Consider the following 20997-nt stretch of genomic DNA (forward strand, 5'->3'; position numbering starts at 1 on the left):
ACTTTAAGTATTTGGCAATATAACACTCTAAGAACCCAATTAACTGCCTATAAAGTATTGTCATAAAGCTGTAGTGGTCTACTGTGTAGGATTTAGGGGATCGTATTGGCAGAAATGGAATATAATATAACACGTGGGCAGCACGGTGGTAAAGTGGTTAGCATTGTCGCCTCACAGCAAGAGGGTTCCTGGTTAGAACCCAGGGTGGGGGAGCCCTTCTGTGTGGAGTCTCTATGCTCTCCCCATGTCAGTGTGGGTTTTCTCTGGGTACTCCGGCTTCCTCCCACAGTCCAAAGACATGCTCATCAGGTTAATTGGTGACTCTAAATTGGCCGTAGGTGTGAATGTGAGTGTGAATGGTTGTTTGTCTCTATGTGTCAGCCCTGTGATAGTCTGGTGACCTGTCCAGGGTGTACCCCGCCTCTTACCCAATGTCAGCTCTGTGACACCCAACAGGATGCCATTAGGATAGGGCCATTTGTGTTTTTGTATTCGGCCATTTGGCCATCATAGTTAGCAGCCTCTCTGTGATGAGCTCAACAGCGTTAGAAAGACGTTTGTTTCTAATGTGAAACTGCTTCATTCATTGTTTTTACTGGTTTAAATCATCATTTCTGTTTGTTTTGCAGACAAAGAGACCACTGTGGATAATTTTAAGTTATCAGAGAAAAAAAGGTGACCACACATTAGCAGGTACTTGGCTAGTAGCCCCTCTGTGATGAGCTGAACAGCATCATAGAAACATTGATTTTTTTAAAGTCAAACCGTTTTATTCAGTGTTTTTACTGGTTTAAATCACCTGGTCCACTTATTTTGGCGAGGAAGAGATCCCTGCAGATAATTCAGCTTCCAGTTAAAAACTCCTGAGCAACTAACACTGAAGGAATCCTAACTGAGAGCTCATACTTGACACAAAGGAGAAGTTTCAGCTGGTTGCAATCTGCAATCCTCACGCTAAATGCCACTAAATCCTACACACTGCTCCTTTAAATTAGGGAGTTTAGGGAGACACATGGCTTTCAATGGACAGCAGCAATACGAAGCTTGTGACAAAGGTTCACAAGTTGCTTCACAAATGGGTTGAAAATCACTAACGTATAGCAAATTATTGTGATGCATTTGGTGTCATTAACAGATATGTCCATTTTAATATAGTGAAAGGAAAAGTGGCTCTATGACTTTATAGATAACACAAAGTAGTGATGAATCTGTCATAAACAAGGTCGTAAACCACCAGCAGTGGGTCACTTCTGACCGATGGCCCTCTCAGACAGGATGACATGAATACACCATAAACAGTGCTCTCCCTCTGTCCCCTTGCTGTGAGGATTGCCTGCTGCCTCCCTTTGTCCATTTGTTGTTTTCATGTCTGACTGAGTAAAACAGTCATTACAATTCCCAGTTTCCCCCTGTCCCCGTTATGACTCCATCTTTGTTGACTTTAAATAATTAACCGTGTATCCCAGCCTTTAATGTTGCTTTTCATATCTCTCTCTGTAATATTGCAGATTGCTGCGCAGCTTCTATTGGCAGACAAATTGCCACCCTGTGTCGTGTACCCCCCACAACTAGACACAGGAGTGGCTGGTGAAATTACTCTACCTCCTCCTCACACTCCAAACTTTTCTGAAACCGTGCATCTCGTTACTGCCCCTCTTTAAACCGTCTGAATGCCATCATCCATCTCTACCTCCCACACCTCCACCTCCTCCTCACCCGTGTGCTTGCCTGAGTGTGCTCGTGAGTGACAGACAGACACAAACATGCACGCAGGCGTAAGCACACAATAACATTGTGCATTTGCATTTTCTCAATCCTCCAGCAAATAACTGTTTCAATAAAACCCAAGGACATAGTAGAGCCTTTTCTTTCACTTTCCCTTGGACGGCATTAATAATGACCTACAGCAGTGCATTAGGAAGTGTGATAAAGCACATTAATGTGCCGAATAAACCAAATACAACCCACGGGACAAGAATCCTCACATCATGTTCAAAAGAATCTACAGAGGAAATTAATGTGTTGTGACCTTTGCTTTCCTCAGCAACTGTAATGTGCAGTCAGAGTAGTCAATGCACTTAATACCATCCAGTCAACGGGCTGTGTATACTCTACCTCCATTACCCAGTGATTGTACTGGACAGCTACCAGAAAGTATGTGTGCATCTGTGTGGTGTGATGTGATGTCAATTAAAGGAACAGTGTGTGAGATTTAGGGGATTTAGTGGCATCTAGTGGTGAGGATTGCAGATTGCAACCAGCTGAATCTTCACCTGGTTAGAATTCCTTCGGTGTTCATTGTTCAGGAGGTTTTTACTGGGAGCTGAATTATCCACAGGGGAATCTTCCTCTCCAAAACAAATGGACCAGGTGATTTAAACCATTAAAAAAAATTGAATCACGCAATTTCACATTACAAATCAGTGTTTCTCCGATGCTCTTCAGCCCATCACAGATAGGTTGCTAGCCAACTATTTTTTCTAAGATTTACTTAAGACTTAAGATCCAGATGTTCAGGAGGTTTTAATCGTGAGTAAATTATCAGCAGAGGTCATTTCCTCTTCGAAACAAACAGACTCTATGATTTAAATCGGTAAAAATTCTGAATAAAGCAATTTCATGCTATACAAAAAACAACATTTTTTGCTCATCATGAAGGGACTGCTAACCATGGTGGCCGATGTGAAAATGTGAATGACCCAGTGTTTGATTTACCAGTTCTGGGCCACGGAAACAGCCAAGAAAGCAGTTTTGCATTACAAATTAGTGTGTCTGTGATGCTATTCGGCATGTTAGAGATGGCCACTAGACCAACACCTGCTAATGTGTGCTCAATTTTTTTCCGATAACTTAAAATCCAAATGTTCAGTAGGTTTTTACCCGGTGCCAATTATTCTCAGAGGTCTCCTTCTCTTCAATTCAAGTGGACCCTGTGATTTAAACCGGTAAAAACGCTGAATAAAGCAATTTTACATTTAAAAAATCTGTGGGGGGGTTTTTACGTCCAGGTCGCAGAGGGGTTGTTAACTATGGTGGCTCGTGGCAAAATGCAAAGTGTTTGGTTTGTCCATTCTGGGCTGCTGTAGAAACATGGCAGTGCAACATGGTGATCTCTCTGGACAAGGACCCACTGCCTACTGTATGTAGATATAAACAGCTCATTCTAAGGTAACAAAAACACAACAAGTCTTATTTTCAGGTGATTATACTCTAAAGTAAACATACTTATTGTATTATATTTCATTTGTGCCAATGTATCCCCCTTAATCCCACACACTGGAGCTTTAACCCTGTGTTAATAGGTGTAAAACAGCATTAATATGAGAGCATGATCTTTCGATTCAGTGATTCGTCACCGCTACGAACTGCTACATGCTAATTGTATGAGTCACACGATAGAAGGTCAGAATAACTCAGCAAAATACAGATTTCTGTCGTACAAGTACAGATCTCAAATCTACAGTAACATGCTCACACACACAGTGAGCCACGCTGCATCTGAGTTATCTCTGTTTCCTCTTCGTGAGCAACACCTGGCTGCAGAATGGCAGATGCTGAATTACAAAACACAGTCTCAGCAAGGTCACCCTGGGTGCCGCTGCCCACCCGCCTCCATCCTCATCACCCTGGTAACTGGATGATTTTAGGATGCTCCTCTGCAACAGACAGGGAGTGAAATGCTGGAATGTTAGCTTAAAAGCTGCAAATCTACTTTAGAATTAGAGTACTGCCATTTGGTGGCTGAATTGAATTACAGTTTTATTATAATGGCTTTAGTAATGATTCTCCTCAATCAAGCGACTAACCAACCAATCACCACTGAACGAGACAGAGACTGGTCATGAAATGATGCTTCACTTAGTCACTCATTAGGCATAGAAGCTTTATTTGATTTGATTTGTCGTTTCCACTTAGAACAGAGTCACTTTTGAACAAAAGTGTTGGAGTTTTACAACAGCAAAGGACTCTTTTCACACCAGAACAGAAAGGCAATGACAACAGTTTGGACCAGGGAAGACACAAATGTCCTTACAACACAATTTGCAAGCCTCTTCAAGTCCGCTAGTTTGTGTGGCTCCATTCTTAATCTGTATGGGATTGAAGCAGTGCAACATGTATAAAATAAATGAATTTGGAGGTGTGTCTTAAAGGGTCAAAACATTTCCAGCTGAGATGCACCCATGCTCTTGAGAACAATATAACAAATAACCGAGAAGATGCACAAACCTAATGGACCCTGTTGGTAAATAACAACATGTAGAAGTGTCTGGTTCATGCACACAACTGAAAATACGAAAAGAAGAAGCAGTATGATATCTCAGATAAGTTATAAGTTAAGAAATTATTTTAAATTACTTTGCAATAGTTTAAATAATTTACAATTCATCGGCAGTATACTATTTGCAGTTTCAGTATGTACAAACTTTCCACGATATAAAACATTTGAACATGAAACCACACTGAAGTGAAAGAAGTACTGTTTGAACTCTAAAACTTGAACTCAGTTCCACATTGAAGCATACGATACAAAAATGACTTCCTAGCTGATACTCAGTCACTCAATCACATGAGACTTTTTTTTTTTCCCCAATTTTTTTTTAGAAATGGCACAGTTACTCACAAGACACATACATTCACAAATCTAAAGAAGTTTCCCGTTTTGGTTTGTACATTACCAAACTAGACAACAATGTCCTTACAGAATACATTCTCAGCAGAAAATGCCACACTGATCAGAAGGTGTGTGGATGTTTGACTTGTATGCGATTGTTTTCATGCATAATGTGTAAAAACTTGCGATAAAAATATGTCCGTTATCGTCCTGGGTACCGTTTCAGACTACTTCTCCATCTTAAAATGAAATACTGCAGGGTATAAAATGAGGAAAATGAAAGTGTGCTAAATGATACAGCAGAAATCCAGGGGGTCAGTAACATTCAGGAACATGAAACACCTAGTAAGGTAGACACCAAAGAGTCACAGCTAGATATTAAACTAAACACTTATTGTATTATTTTCCAAGTGTCAAAGCACTGCTGTTACATCGAGACCTCCTGACTCCGAATTATGATGTTGAGCCTTTTCTGACTTGAAATAAAATGGGCCTCTGAGTGAGTGTTAAGCAACTTGATCACCTGTTATTATGAAAGACACAACACCGTGATACATCTCATGATGACTCATATATACTGCACTACAGCAGTGAGTATAGGCGCACACACAGACAGAGGATACACTCGTACCCAGATGTACTGTATTTTTATACTTGGCTATCACGACTCAGCACCCACCACAAAATCCAATAAAATTGTCACGTTGGATTTCTAACCATTAGAAATGACTTGTGGCGTTAATTGCTTTTCTGGTTTTCTTACAGATTTTTTTTTTGTGTCAGCAGATGCTTGTTTGGAAATTTGAAACACACAGACATTGTTAAAGTTTTCTCGTTTAGATGCAAAGATAAATGGCGTGATTGGTGTTTTTCTCGGCTAGCCAGGCCGCACTCTCACTGCCTATTTCTTGGTGGTTTTGAAGAGTGAATCGATGATGTATCGATACACAAAGGTGTCTGATCAATGTCTAGGCTGCAAGATGATTTCAGAGGAGATTATTACTGGGAGAAAGCCCCGTGAGAGATTACTGCTGAGGAAACATATGGGGGATGGTTCATTTGTATTGAGTAAACACATTGTAATAACACTTTTTAAACACATTCTGCTCGAGGCATGTTTCAGGAACACCCGCAGTGATCTGACCAGGGGTGCATATTGTCAGAAAAAAAAATCTCTTGGACAGATTTGGACAAACAACGGCAAGCTACTTCACACCAGCCTACAATTTGAGTGGTTTAAGATACACAGACTTATTTTAATTAAAACAACCTTTGAAAAAACTGTCACTAGAATACCAAAAAATGATGTACGGATACGTTTAGCAGAAAGTTGATATGCTGTGAGGAATCGACCCCCCGTGAAGTGGTAAGCCTGAAAACAGTGCATTGATCAGTGGAAAAAGCTTTTTTACAGCACAGGAAGTAAAGAAAACAAACACTTGAAAAACTATTTTGATCCCCAAAATAGGAAACAAAACAAAACCTCATTCTCTTCGTGCTCCAACTAAACACTCTGTTGTGTCTCCCAACTCTTACCTCAACACCTTTTCTCCCCCATTTGAGCTCTCAATTCACTATAGCCCTAAATAAAGTGAAAGGAGCAGTGCAGCTCCCCTCCTGAAATAAATGCCAAAGAGAAAAGAGTGAGAGCACAGACCAAGCCCCTAGCGGTGGCGGTGGTGGTGACTGTGCTCCCTGACGCCCCTTGCAGGCTCTCAGGTGGCGTCATCTTCATCGTCGTCCAGGTGATAGTTGAGGGTGATGACGGCGCTGATGAATTCTCCCAGCTCCACAAAGTCAGCTGTGATAATGTTGATGCCACTCTCCCCAGGTCTCTGTGATCTGATCCACTGCATCATGCCCGGTAAGGCCCTGGGAGGACGCACGAAAACACACACAGACACACTTTAGGGGGAAAGAGGGAGAGGGGGATATGAAGTCACAAAAGATCTAGAGAAGGATAGAAGAAGGGATGATTCATGGTCGGCTGGTTTAACACAGAGAGGGGCACGCTGTGATAAAAGATATCTGTGACGCAGCATGGGATGTCTGCAAGCCAGCTGTGAGGATGACACTCTGAACGCTCGCTGGACGTGTTCATGTGAGCCGTGCACCGGGGGGAGGGTGTTGCTCCTGCAGATGCCTCGCCCTGCTTTCCGCACGGCAAAAATCCTACAAGTCGTCTCCTTCTCACGCCTCGCTTTCTTGTTCTATTGAGTCCTGCGCTGGCAAAACGAATGGGCGGAATTTTGAATGATGTCTGCATCAAAGTAACCAAACGCCTGGTGAGAATGGCTGATAGTGGGGTTATCAAATGAATAATTCATGGCAGGAAAATTGATGGTTTTGCTGCTGAGGCTTTTAACAAACTGGTGACATTAAGGAGGAGTGATATACAGACAAACCTGGGGGTAAATCAGCAATAAAAATTCCCGAACCAGAACTGAAAAGGGGAGATATAGAAAGAGGGAGGAGAGGGATGAGAAGCATCGCCTCGGGTTTATGGCAGCTGTTAAAAAAAAAACAAAAAAAAAACCCTTGAATGAGGTCAGTGTCAAACGCCTGGGGAAACCTGTAGAAACCAACATGCTTCTGGATTTAGTTATAAAACGCTGTGATGACTCACATATGACTGTTTATGTGTGTACATGCACATGAAGTTTTGTTTTGAGTTGTTGTGGGTAAATCATGTCATTTATGTGGCCTCTGTTGCCTCAGGTGTTGCTATAAGTTTGGCTCCACAGCGCCTGTGTGCCCAGTGAATAATACTGTGTGCTACCTGGGGTGCTCACCCAGCATCTTATCCAATCTCACTGTTTTACTGAACATAAAACATTTACAGTTGTTGTTTCTGTCTCTCTGTTAAATGAAACACACACACATAAGCAGATGTACACACCTTTCTGTGATTGTCTCTCTCAGTCCGCTGGCCACGCCCTTCATCACAGTGCTGGCCTTTGGTGTCAGGACCACCTGGGAGACAAAGAAGGTCCCCTTCCTCCTGCAGGACACACACCAAACATTTACAGTTAATTTTATTCTGTTCTTTCTTTCTGTCGTTTTTTACATAACATGTATTCCTGTAAAGCACTTCATGACATCTGCTGCAGAGAGGTGCTGCACATATGAATAAACTTTGATTTACATCAGAATCAATTACTTAAAGGATAACTGGTATTTTTCAAGGGCACCATGGTGATGCAGTGGTTAGCATTGTCACCACACAGCAAGATTCTAACCCTGGGCTGGGGGAACCCTTCTGCGTCTACGTCAAGCTGGCACGACCATCGTTAAACAGAGGGGGTGGCTTACGACACTACTTATCCCCCAACTACAATGCAATCTTGGGATCCCTCCCCAGACGACTTCACACCCATTCACCCCTGGTCCCACCCGACCCTAACGACTCACATGGTGACCAGATGGGTCAACGACTCACATTGTGACCTCAACGACTCTGATACTAAGAGCTCACGTAACCCCTACAACTCTGCAAGGGGTCCCACCCACACAGAGTTTATAGCCTGCAACTTTTATACCAGTCATTTAGAACTGAAGAAGCTTCTTGGATCAGAGGCGAAACGTCTTCAAGAAAAGCAAGCAAGTCCAGTTGCCTACGATATAGCACTTACGATTACCATGACCTGGACCACGACCTTCACCATCAACCTTCTGTGTTAAGTTTGCATGTTCTCCCCATGTCACCATGGCTTTTCTCCGGGTGCTCCGGCTTCCTCCCACAGTCCAAAGACATGCAGGTTAATTGGTGACTCTAAACTGTCCGTAGGTGTGAATGTGAGCGTGAATGGTTGTCTGTCTCTATGTGTCAGCCCTGTGATAGTCTGGCAGCCTGTCCAGGGTGTACTCCGCCTCTCGCCCAATGTCAGCTGGGATAGGCTCCAGCCCCCCCGTGACCTCTTAAGGATAAGCGGCACCGAAAACGAATGAATAAATGAATTTTCAACCTGGCCCCTAAGTGACCGCGCTGTACCCGGCAGCAGCAAAACAGGCTTCAATATACATCTACTAAAAAAGCTTGTTTTGCCCACTGACAGGCTCAGATTGTTATTATAAGTGTCTGACAACATTATGGAAAGGATCCTGACAGAGATAGGTCATTTTGTTAAAAAGTAAGATCCTTTTTTGAAAAGTCATCGAACAACACAACACACTTCATTCAAAGTCGAGAGAAACAAAATAAAACTCACAAAAACCACCTTGATTCATCTTTCCACTGCTCCAACAATCACCAACTGTGGTTTGGTTAAAATAAATCCTTGATTTATCCAGTTAGATATGAAATATCCTGGCTCTATACATGCTGAAATTACTGTTTATTTAAATGTAGTATGTTGGGTTTGGTGATGGCGACATTGGGGCTGTTTCTAGTTAAACAAATAGGATCTTACTCCTTTACAACAAGATCTATCTCTGTAGGGATCCTTTCCATAAATTATGAGACACTTAGAGCAATAATCTGAGCCTGTCAGTGGCAAAAACAAGTATTTTTAGGGAGCGTACTTTGACAGTACAAACATGCTGACTGGTTATATTGCAGCCTGTTTAGCTGCTGCCGGCTGCAGTGGTCTTCCTCAATACTGGACCAGTTTTAAAATAAGTTGTCTCCCATTACTGCCAGCAGTTTCTTCAAAATATGTGTATGGAGTATGACATGTATGACTTTTATAGGATAAAAATGTGGTTTTACAATATTTTTGTCTGAACTGTAGCAAAACAGGCCCGGCCTCATAAACTTGAGTCTGTCCCTGCCTCACTGAGCGAGTGATAAAATAAGACCATTGATTGTTGAGTGTAGCGGCCTCCCCGCTGGTCGTTGCTTTTTCACAATGTATAGGTGCAAACAGCCCTCATTTACGTCCCCAGGGTGCTTTTACAATGGGGCTTGGGCAGTCCTCAAAGGAGGCTATTACAGCCACAGTTAAGCACAATGACCATACGAGGTCCATCCATATTCTAGGTTTCAGCCTAGTCTTGTTTACAAGTTAGCCATTGGTGTGTCACTTATTCCAAATATTGCAGGAACTTGTGTATTTCATCCCAGTTCCTATCCTCTTAATTGGTTATTGTTAAGCCATTCATTCATTCATTCATTCATTTTCCAGGGGGCTGGAGCCTATGCCAGCTGACATGGGCAAGTGGCGGGGTACACCCTGGACAGGTCACCAGACTATCATAGGACTAATATATAGAGGCAGAGAACAATTCACACTCACATTCACACCTTTGGGCAATTTAGAGTCACCAATTAGCCTGCATGTCTTTGGACTGTGGGAGAAAGCTGGAGTACCCGGAGAAGACCCACAGTCAGTACGTTTACATGCACAGCTTAATCGAGCTATGCTCCAAATTAGATTTTGGCATCTAATCAGTTTTCTGTCCTTGTCCCAGTTTACATGCAACTGAGAAAATCGAAATACTGACGGGAACGTGTCCTTCTCCTCAACACTAGGTGGCGATATGCGTCGTTTCAGCGGGTTTATACGGACCCCTTTTAGGTTGACCTATTACGTCACTTAATAATAAACAACTGGAGTCAGGCGGCAGACCGGCATTTTCGAACAACAGCAAGATGGATAATCGTACAGCTTTGTTCATCTCGTACGTAATGTACGCGTTACTGATTGTGCAGATAGGGTGCACGCTATCCCTCGTGGTCATGGTGATTTCGAGAGGCAGACAAGAACGCTGTATGCTGTTGGAGGGCTACAACAATAGCATGTCTTGTCTGTTCCGGGGTCATACGCCAGCACGGGGGGTGTGGTGCATCCGCACATGCATTGTCTAGTTTAACTCCGATTACAGCGTATACATGCCGGAGAAAATCTAATTCCAATCACATTATCTGGGTGTCTTAATCGGAGTTGGAGAACTCCGATATTAGTCGGAGTAATGCGTTAACATGCACTTCAGTTGTCCAATTATAGTCAGATTAAGGCAATAATTCGTTTTTTTCAAGTGTCATGTAAACGTACTGACTGACACAGGGAGAACTTACAAACTCAATACAGCAAATTAAATTGCTACGTCCTGAACTCTGAGCAAAGTATAAGCATCAAGAAAGTAAATCAAAATCATGCTAGAATGACCCGCCATGGTTGAAAAAGTACAGAGATTTTGTCCCCTTTAACCTGCTCACAGAGAAACAAAAGTAGACGCTGACCTTCGATCGGTGACGGACGCCTGGAGAAACTGCACAAGCTTCTCTGGATCAGTGGTGTTGGCCCAGGGAGAGGGCATCATCTGGCCTGGCCACAGGAAGGGCACCTCCAGGGCCATGGGGTGGTGATAGAAGACGAGCACCTGGTACTCCTTCTCCCACAGATACTGCAGAGTCACCTGGGGATGGAGACATAAAGGGGGGGACATGGTGAGAGGTGACAAAAGAAAAACAAAAAGGTGATGGGTGATTAGTAAATACAAAAGAACCCCCTCTGTGCTGCTGAGTGACAGAAAACATTTTGTACCTGGCAGTTTATTTAGTAAGCTTTATGTTTATTTGAATGGAAGCAAATAGAAATAAGTGGATATAATTGCATGATGTGATGCATCACTCTGATTATTTAGCAGCTTTGTTCCACACTCAGTTCTGATTGAACATAGAAATTGTCAGGTATGTTATTCCTGAAGACAACCGGTGTTTTACGTCTAATCATAGTGTGTTGCTTTTTGAGAAGAGAACTAAAGAGAGCTGGAACACAATTTGAATGTGTATTTTTGAAGCTATTACAGGCTATTCAAGAGGCAAACATATATTGAAAACATTTCACAGAGGACTGAAGACAACCTGAGAGAAAATACATGTTGAGTAAAACCTTTCTGCAGTTCAGTTTTTGTTTCATTAAACAGCAGTGCTTTTTCATTGCTATGGTTAAATTTCTGCAAAAGTGTATGGTATGGACACGTGCACCATATGTTTGTATTCTCTGCTGAAATATTTCTGGCAGAAGATTGTTGCTAAATCAAGTTAGGTAGTCCCAACAACAGAAAAATCAATACCCTGTGTCAGCTGATTAAAGGAAGGAGCCGGGTAATAGGCTGGATGGCGTACAGGGAGGTGGTTATAAAAATAGGCCTTTTCATCGCAACCCCATATATACCACATGGCTTTTGTTTTTGATTTCCCACATGAGGTGATTTGTTTTGTGATAATGAGCTTCCAGTTGTGCATTATTCTTGAAAATAAGCTAAACAACTGCTGGAGAAGAGTGGTGCGGCTGATTAAGAGTTTATAAGAGAGCTGCTGTGAGGTAGATGGGGTGACAAGAGAAGAGCAGATGTACTCATAGACGAAGGAGTGGAGGAAAGGGGAGCGAGGAGTGAATACAGTACCTGCGGAGGAAAGAACACCAGTTATCTGTCTACTCTAAAGACTACCCGAGACGTCCCAGAAGATGTTCATTATTTTTCCAGGATCCACTAGTCGCTGTTGGCCTTTTCCTCTTCTCTACACTTCATCCTCATTCAGCAGCAGCACCTGACAGGAAGCTATGATCTCTGGTATTGATTGGTATTCCTTCATCCAGGTTCCCCACATACACCCTCACCTCAGGGTGGGGGGAGAGACCAAACAGTGGAAAGTGAAAAAGACAGAGAGAGGCAACAGGGATACAAATCTGAGCACAAGAGGAGTTCCCTACTTGACATCTATGCTAAAGGGCATTCTCTGTGTACAGTGATTAGTGATGTGATAACCATCGTTCTGCATCTTAAGAGATCAAAACACAGAGATCATCACTGGTGTGCAGGGCGGAGGAAACAATCATTTTCAAAAGCCTTACACACACACACACACACACACACACACACACACACACACACACACACACACACACACACACGTACTGAGATGTGTTCTGTTTTTTAGTTGTAAAGGTGTATCTGTAATAAATGTTTGGTGCCTGCTTCTAGGTCACACAAAGAAGTATTTCACTGTTGGAAAAATGATCTTTGCATAAAACTGGGCTGTCTATACATGACCGGGGAAAACAGAGAAAAAGGGCTGTAGCATTTACCTTTGTCAGAGGGGTAGAAAAACGACAATAAGGGCTGCACCCTAACAGTCGGCCAAATGTTAGTCAACTAGAAAGGTCATTAGTTGGCAAGATTTCACTGGTTGCTCAGTCGCAGAAAAAAAAGAAAAGAAACTCTATTAGGAGCTGCACCTTATCAAAATAAATCAACACCTATATGACTGGACCATGTGGGGATTTAATTTGAAAGGACAGGCACAGGAAGTGGCCACGCTCAGCAGTCAGACAGGAGTCAGGTTACAAACCAATCACAGCCGTCAGATATCTTTCCCTTCTTCTGTAAATATTCAGTCTGATAAATACGGTAAAGTTGATCATGTTAGTGCAGGGCTACCCACAGCTTTACATCTGTCCCACGGATGATATGCCTACACACTTATAAACAGCGCCTGGAAGACGATCTGCTCTGCACTCAGGATTTCAGGTAAATAGGCTGTGATATGGTGCTTGTTAAGGTTGCTGAGCAACCTCAGACACAACCTGCTGCCGCGCTCTTGAAAGCTGGCACAGAAAAGGCACACGAGTAGCGCCCAGTGCCCGACCTCGTGTTTCCCAGGCATGTGTACAGCCCCTAATTTCCAGGGCTGGTACCTGCTGTTATTCCACAGGCTAGTTAATAACATGTCGGGCAGGAAATCCAAAGTGTGGGCTCATTTTGAGAAGGTGAAGGACGAACCCAAGGTGATATGTAAACTCATCTTCATTGGTCGACTACAAACATGACGCATCATCTGACACATGGAAGTAGCTACATGCCCATTAGCCACTTAGCACAATCATTACTGCTTTGCCGACAGCGTCATTAACAGGCGGCTCGCTCAGTGTGTGACGTGCACTTGTAGATAAAATATAGGCCTATATTAATGAAGGTTCATTAGTACAGTTTTGTATTTCTCTGTAATGTAGCACAGTGTTAACAATGTTACTGATACTGTTCTTTCTCACTCTATTGAATAATTAAGTTAATATCATAAACATGCGAGTGACTAGTCGACTAATGGCCCTAAATAATGATTATTGATTCTTAGTCGGGGGCAGCCCTAATGACATTTAGCCATTTTGTTAGCATGCAGGCTGCAGTAACACTAGCCATGAAGACTAGGAAAAAAGAATACTTTGCAAGACAGTTAAGATGTTACTTACAGTTTTCAGGTGTCAAGTGTCAAGGTAGTTGGAGATTTGTGATAAGCTTCCTTTGGCAAATCTGGCACTTGAGTTTTTGGAGTGACTTTTTCAACATCTTGCCAGTGTACCGTCAGCCTGTTACATGTAGTCACTGTTGTGGTCACAAAACTAGACCCATCACTGAGGTTAAATGCCCTTGTAATAACTAATGATGACGCATAATGAATTATGCTGGATTACTATGTCTTAATTTCTGGGCTATTTGGGATTTTTGGGGTGATGGTACAGAAAAGTGAAGCATTGGAATACGGATTTGGACATTGCTTCCCATGGCAACGGCATGAGCTTTGAAGCATTCGAGCCAGCCCTACAGAATCTTAGTTAGATCTGATCAGTACTGCCTAGTTTCACTGTTTGATCTGAGTTTGAGAGCGAGATCTGATTCTGTACGTCTTGTATCCTGATGCTGAAACACAATCTGTAGTTTGATCAACAGTTTTAAAGCCAGCAAAAATTCACAGATTTGAGCTTGGAGATGAGCAGGGAGATCTGGGAGCTGGCAAGATGGATGGCAGTTTAGCATAGGTAATTTACCTATACTAACCACACTGTTTGATACAAAACTGGTTGAATTATTTTGAACTCCCACTCCCACTCACTCCTTTTTCCACCAATTTAGCTCTGGTTCTTGAACCAGTTTTGTTGAAATGCTCTGAATGGGTCAAAATTAGGTGAATGAACCAGAAAGGAACCTGTTCCATGTTGGTGGAAAAAGGGTATCTGTGAGGTAGAGCTTAGATTCACTGCCCGAGCCCGAACCCGAGTCAGGGCGCAATTTCCTGCCACTATCCTGGGGCTCGGACGGGTCGGGCTCCTCATAACAGACCTAGGCTATGGAACCAACTACTTATCACACCTGGAGGGGGCCTCGACATGTAAGAGGCACATGACGAAGGCTTGCCATGGAAAGAAAGACGAGAGTCAGCCTTCAATGTCCACGTTCGTATCCTTAAAAAAAATGTTGGGTTTAAACCTGGCTCGGGCTCATAATTACAGTTAAAGGGAAGGGCCGGGTCGGGCTCAGAGAGAACATGCATGGGTTCGGGTGGGGTCAGGCTGGATTTTTTGGGCCCGATCTAAGCTCTACTGTGAGGTGTTATGTGTATTTGAATTTGACAGTACCTCCTGAGCAAAGACGACTGGGCAGAGTTTGTCCCCAAACACCTCTTTCAACATGGCCACCAGTTTTTCATGGTGCAGGTTCTGCACGCCATAGAAGTGGTTGAAGTCCAGGAACACAACCTCTCTGGCATGAGCTGACAGGAAAGTGCTGATCTGCTCTAGACCTTCTCTGACCTAAGAAAGACAAATATGAACAAGACATATATTAATAGTTTGTTTAATGACATAATGATATGAAATACAGACACACAAATGATTGTGATGTACTTAAAATCTTTGAAGGGCCTAACATGATTTAGCTTTCTGTCTGTACTCTGACTCAAATATGCTGCCACATACACAGATATGTGCAAACATCACTTAGCAACCACAAGCATTGCAAAATATTTTACATCAAAAATCACCAAAATTCTGCACTGACCGTGGCACTGAAGAGCCCGTGGGCGAAGAACAGCTCATTGTCAGGGTCGCGGGGCTTGGTGGAGATGCGCAGGTCAAAGAAACGGATCCCAGCCTCCAGTTGGCTGGTGAAGTTCATCGTCTGTGTAGCTAACCACTTCCTCATTAGCTTCTTGGCCACCGTGCCGAAAACAGACACGAAGTTCTGCACCGTCTCCGGCTGCTCGGGGCCCACCGGAGACGCCTCGTCGATGTAGAAACTGAACGAATCATGGGAACCTGGAGAAGACACAGAACATGAGTCTGCATGCAGGTATCGACCACTGCAGGTTTTATATCTGCAGTGGGACACAGCTGCGAGAGTGGGGTCAGTGCTGGAAAACAGCTCAGCGCCATGGCAACAACACTCACTGTGAGTTCATAACTCACGACCGCGAGTGCTGTTATTCAGGCAACTTGAAAAGTTGTGGTCATGTATAATATCTTTCATCCATCACTTCTGAGACAGAACAAAGAGAGAAAAACAATTCTCTGCTTAGTATTGGATTTTCTTTTCTCTTTCGCTTTCGGTATCTATTTTTTATAGTGAATCCTCAAACGTCTGTTGGTGGTTTCCACCTATTTCGTACATCTACAGCCTGGAACTTTTGGTATGGTCCACACAACAGTATGTTGGCTCAATACTTTTAAATAAGTTATCTCAGTTTGAGCTTAAAGTTAACCCTTGACCTTGGAAGACGCAGTTTGACAAGAACATAAAGTACAACTAACATGTTGTTACCAACCACATCTCGAGGTCTTCCTCAGCAGATGGAATAACTCAGTTGTCATATTGATTTTAAGTTGGGTCTGTACCAAATGCCTTTTTTTACATTTACAGTTTCTACTGAGGTCATGTTTTAAATTAAACTTGAAGGTCTGTCTTGTCGTTACCATCACCCATCAACCCCAATGATTTAAAAAATCTCTAAACAAATCCTCAATTTGAATAAAGTGATTTTATTTAATCAAATTTGTTAATGAATAAATATAATTCATGCTGCTGTTAAATTGCTGCTAAACTGTGCGGTTAATACAGATGTGGGCCTCCCTTTGTGTGCAGGAGAGCAAACAGTGAAAATGTTGTTTCTGAAAGGCTGAACATCAACAAATTAGGACTGAAGCAGAATATTTGGTAAGGTAAAACATGTAGTGAATATTGTAAATGATTATTTAGACCATAAAATTAATGGATGTAGCTACCGTGATGTAAATGTCCTTCGCCATGCTCTATTATAGTCATATAATCGGCTTTTATTGTGTTAGTTAAATTGTAAAGGCATGCTTTTATTTTGAAGAAGAAAAGCCAGGAAATTAGATTGTAAAGGCGGGTACTCTTATTTTGAAAGGGTTTGTTGTCGGTAGTAAGAAAGAAACCTCACAAATGTTGTATACAGCGTAAATACATCTTCACAACGAGAGTTAATGTTTAGCATCTGTTTGTCTACATTTAATTTCATATTGTGTTTAATACTATGTTGCTTTATAATTATAATTTAATCATTTTCTCAGAGTTTAAATGGGCATGTGTGTGCTAGAAAAAAGCTACCTTGCTGTGAGCTCAGTGTGCCTAAAGTTTGTTATGCTGAGGAAGAATTGCAATATTTTTAATTTTATTTGTTTGGAGATACATTATTGAAAAAAAGCTTTGTGAACCAATAGTCAGAGAGCCAGACCATTAATCAGCTGGGGACGCTACATTTGAAATCACCCATTGGTTTGTGGACTATTGTTTTGAAGCCTAAAGTTCAGCATTAAGGCTGTTACCATGTTGGTTTTTTGGAGTCAGAAGTTTTGGGGTTTTAGGCAAGAGAAATGTAAGCCCTAATAAAATGTAAATGGGTGGGGCGTCGGTGGCTTAGTGGTAGAGCAGGCACCCCATGTACAAGGCAGCGGCCCGGGTTCGACTCCAGCCTGTGGCCCTTTGCTGCATGTCACTCTCTCTCTCTCTCCCCCTTTCACACTTGTCTGTCCTATCCATTAAAGGCTAAAAATGCCCAAAAAATATCTTAAAAAAAAAAACCCTACAGTTGTCATGAATGTTGAATTTAGCTATGGAGACCAAAACCATTTTCTGTACCAGACGGTAAACATGTTTATTTGGGTATTTTAACATGGGTGTCTGTGGGGAGTGATTGACTTCTGGAGCCAGCCTCAAGTGGCTGTTTAAAAAACTGCAGTTTTTGGCACTTTGGTATTGGCTTCATTTTTCAGTCCCAGTGAGGTTGCTGCTTGTTCTGAGATGTTGATTTAGAATTTGATGTCAACATTGTGAATGAAGTTTTGTACTATTTGGTACAGCCTTATTTGGGAGTCTTTAACTTTTGGTTACACGTGATGGCTGTCTGACCCTCTGCCTCTGTAAGAGGGCCTCTAAAATCTGGTCTAATCTAATCCTCAATGACTCAGTTTGCAATTTCAAACCCATGCAGAAAAGCTATTTTCTACCTTTCAGAGTTCTTTCACACTTGCAAATATGTATTGTATTCTCTTATTGAAAATAATATCCTTCATTCTGTTTCATCTTATTCTCGTAACGCAATTGTAATATTGGACCATACTCATGTTTCATGGATCTTAACAAAACATGAGCGCCTCTGTGATTTGATTCTTAGTGCTGATTTTCTAATGAAAATTTAAAGTTTATTCCAGGACATCTTTATTTCTAAGCAGAAATAAGATTCTGTCATCATCAATAAAATCAGAAAGTGTCTGAGGCATTTTCAGTTCATCAGATAATATCTTTAAGAGACAAAGAAAGAGAAAGAAAAACTTCTGGCTTTGACTCATCATGTTCACAGCTATTTCACCCACTTCTCAATATATGAAGGACTCATGCAGCTCTGCTTTACAAGCAGAATTGGAAAGACCTCTACCAGACAAGGTCGCTGAACTACTGCTTGCACTGAGATGTATGCGTTGTGAACCAGCTGACCTACCATCAAATCTCTAGCTCTAACTGTGGCGCTTTTTATCATCTTACAAAAAATATCAAAAGAGTGATAAATCCATTTCTTCTGCAGAAAGCTGAAAGCTGTTCTATGTATGCTACTGAGAACCTGAAAAGACTGATGCTGTTACACTTTTTAAATGTCATTTTTCAGTGCCTTGAGCTTCACAAACACGTTTTCATTCGACGCTATTGTTTTGGAGTGGCAGCAGAGATGTCAGAGAAATGGTATCTGAAAACCTCAGATGAACTAGAAACAAGCCGAGTAGATTAAAAACACCATTTGTGAGTAAGTGTTAGGCTTTATTATCATTTGGTTAAACTAAGGCTTTAAGCAAAAGCAAAAAATCATGGGTATTTTAACTGTTATTCTAGGAGCTGTATCCACAGAAAAATACTAAATCCCATCCCGTTAGTGGCAATAAAAATAACTTTGGGCAGATTGTGAGACTGTGTCGATATATTGATGTTTTCCCAGGTGTCACTTAAGCATTCCTTGCCATCAATCCACCGGGAAATCTGCTAGTGAGGTCTGAAGGTCGTGTGTCCTTCCATGCCTGATTGAGAGTGAGAAATGAGTAATGTGTGTGTGTGCGCATGTACATGTTATGGAAATTAGGCTGACAGTAATTTGGGGACCTTCGTGCTCTCATCACTGCAATCAACTCTCATTCTGTTTGTCTCTTCATTATAATCCCTCACTCAAACAAACACGCACCCTCCCCTCCCCGTTCACCAACGCACACACGTGTAGCTGAAGTGACCTTCAGCTACACTGCAGCGCCAGGTCTTTGCAGTGGGCCCAGAGAATGACCATAAGCAGGGCAGACAGCTGAATCCTGGGGCAGGGCGGCAAACAGCATCTCCACAGGCTGAATCCTACCACCAGGGTCACAGTGTAATACAGTATGACCTTAACTAGTCGCAACAGCTGGCTCTGCTGTTGTTGCAGAGAAAGATTTCACTTTGACTCTGAAGGCTGTGCAACATCATCCACTGATATACAATTTTACCTTATTACCTGGTTAGAAATGTCACAAAATGGTGAAAAATAATCAGTCATGATATCTTAAAGTCCCTCTCCAGACATATTTTAATTTTGTTAATCATTCCAACATAATAGTTAGAAATAAGAGGCTCGATGGAAAACTACTCTTTCTCCCTCTGAGAAATATGCTTTTGGTCGGTTTCGCTTTTGCTTTCTCCAGCGCTGCTCGTGCTAGGTCGGCCGGTGAAAGACAAGCGTACATGAAGATGGCTATTGTTAGCATTAGAGGAAACTTTAGGGTGCTTTCACACCTGCCCTGTTTGGTTCGGTTCAATCGAACTCAAGTTCGTTTGCCCCCTAAATGCGGTTCGTTTGGGTAGGTGTGAACACAGCAATCGCACTCAGGTGTGCACCAAGACCTTCTTGAAGAGGTGGTCTCGGTCCAGTTACAAACAAACTCTGGTGTTGTTTGTGGTTTGCAGTGAGAACGTGTTCTGACCTTGAGCCAAACTAACTGCCTTAATATGCACATTCAGCACATCCAATGCATCAAAACATTGTTTCCTAGTTGGAGCCGCGCCTCGTTTTCAANGAGAACATGAACCAACTCTAGGCAATTATGCAACCATGTAACAAAATGAGTCCCTGATTCAGACCAAAGCAAGACAACTCTAGGTCTGAAAACACCCTTAGAGAGATTCTGCCATACATGTTTGAGCCTCAGTCGGACTCAGATGCTAACGTATCAGAATGATAAGTTTGTAGTTAGCATCTTTTATTTATGTTGTATGTTAGCTTGTAGACTATCTGGCAGCAGCTCACTCAGTGTTCGTGTTTGTTAAACATAAAATATTATCTGCTACAAAGGGGTTTTTGGTAGAAGGAAGAAGGCTCCAGGGTCAAACAATGAAAGGCATTCTTCACACTTGAGAAGCTGAAACTAGAAACACTTTAACAATTATGTGCTTATCAATATAATTAACTAAAATAGCTAGGGACCTACTTGCACAATTAATTAGGACATTTCGGAGATATTTAGTTCAGCTCATATATATTAAATGCAACACTCCCCTCGGATCATTCAACCAACATCTTAGCAGGCCTTAATGAAAGCTGAACACCCAAGGCATTACTTTGCATTACTAAAGAGCATTGCGTTGAATATGTATGACAAAAAGCCTGTGCATTGTGCCCGTGGAGAAGAAAAACAGAGACTAAAGGACCACACATTTTGCCAGGTGTGCAAGAAATCTACAAGACTCTGCAGAGATGGTTGTACACGGAGATGGAAACTGAATCCCAACACAATCAAGCACTGCTATGTGAGCTCTGAACATGATTAATTATTGTTTATGTTATTATGACATCATTTGTTATAACGCTGTGCAGTGTCTCAAGGGCAACACATTCATTTGGAAATGTGTGGAAACAATTTTTGAAATGAAGTGTGCGACCAATAGATTTTCATCCTCATGCAGATCTTCTGAAATAATCTCTAAAACGTGCCTCAGACTAAGTTGTTTCCTTTTTATTCCTGTCTTTCGGAACTGAACCACAACATGCACTGGACCATATATAATGTTTACTGGGTTTTTATTCTTTCTTAATATATAGAAGTGCCAGAAATAAGACTAGAAAGTAATTACTGCTG

General features: G+C 42.0%; 1 protein-coding gene across 1 annotated transcript in view; it reads right to left on the reverse strand.

The window, feature by feature from the left end:
- Positions 1-3869: 3869 nt before the first annotated feature.
- The window catches only part of plcxd3 (phosphatidylinositol-specific phospholipase C, X domain containing 3), a 28299-nt gene continuing 11171 nt past the window's right edge, over positions 3870-20997 (reverse strand). The window contains exons 2-6 of the mRNA XM_050051999.1: positions 15392-15648; positions 14971-15144; positions 10794-10969; positions 7512-7613; positions 3870-6484 (exon numbers count right to left, since the gene is read on the reverse strand). Of these exons, the coding sequence (XP_049907956.1) occupies positions 6328-6484; positions 7512-7613; positions 10794-10969; positions 14971-15144; positions 15392-15648 (866 nt within the window). The 3' untranslated portion in view covers positions 3870-6327. The remainder of the gene's footprint in view (positions 6485-7511; positions 7614-10793; positions 10970-14970; positions 15145-15391; positions 15649-20997) is intronic.

The sequence above is a fragment of the Epinephelus moara genome, chromosome 8 (assembly GCF_006386435.1).
Source record: "Epinephelus moara isolate mb chromosome 8, YSFRI_EMoa_1.0, whole genome shotgun sequence".
Taxonomy (NCBI): Eukaryota; Metazoa; Chordata; class Actinopteri; order Perciformes; family Serranidae; genus Epinephelus; species Epinephelus moara.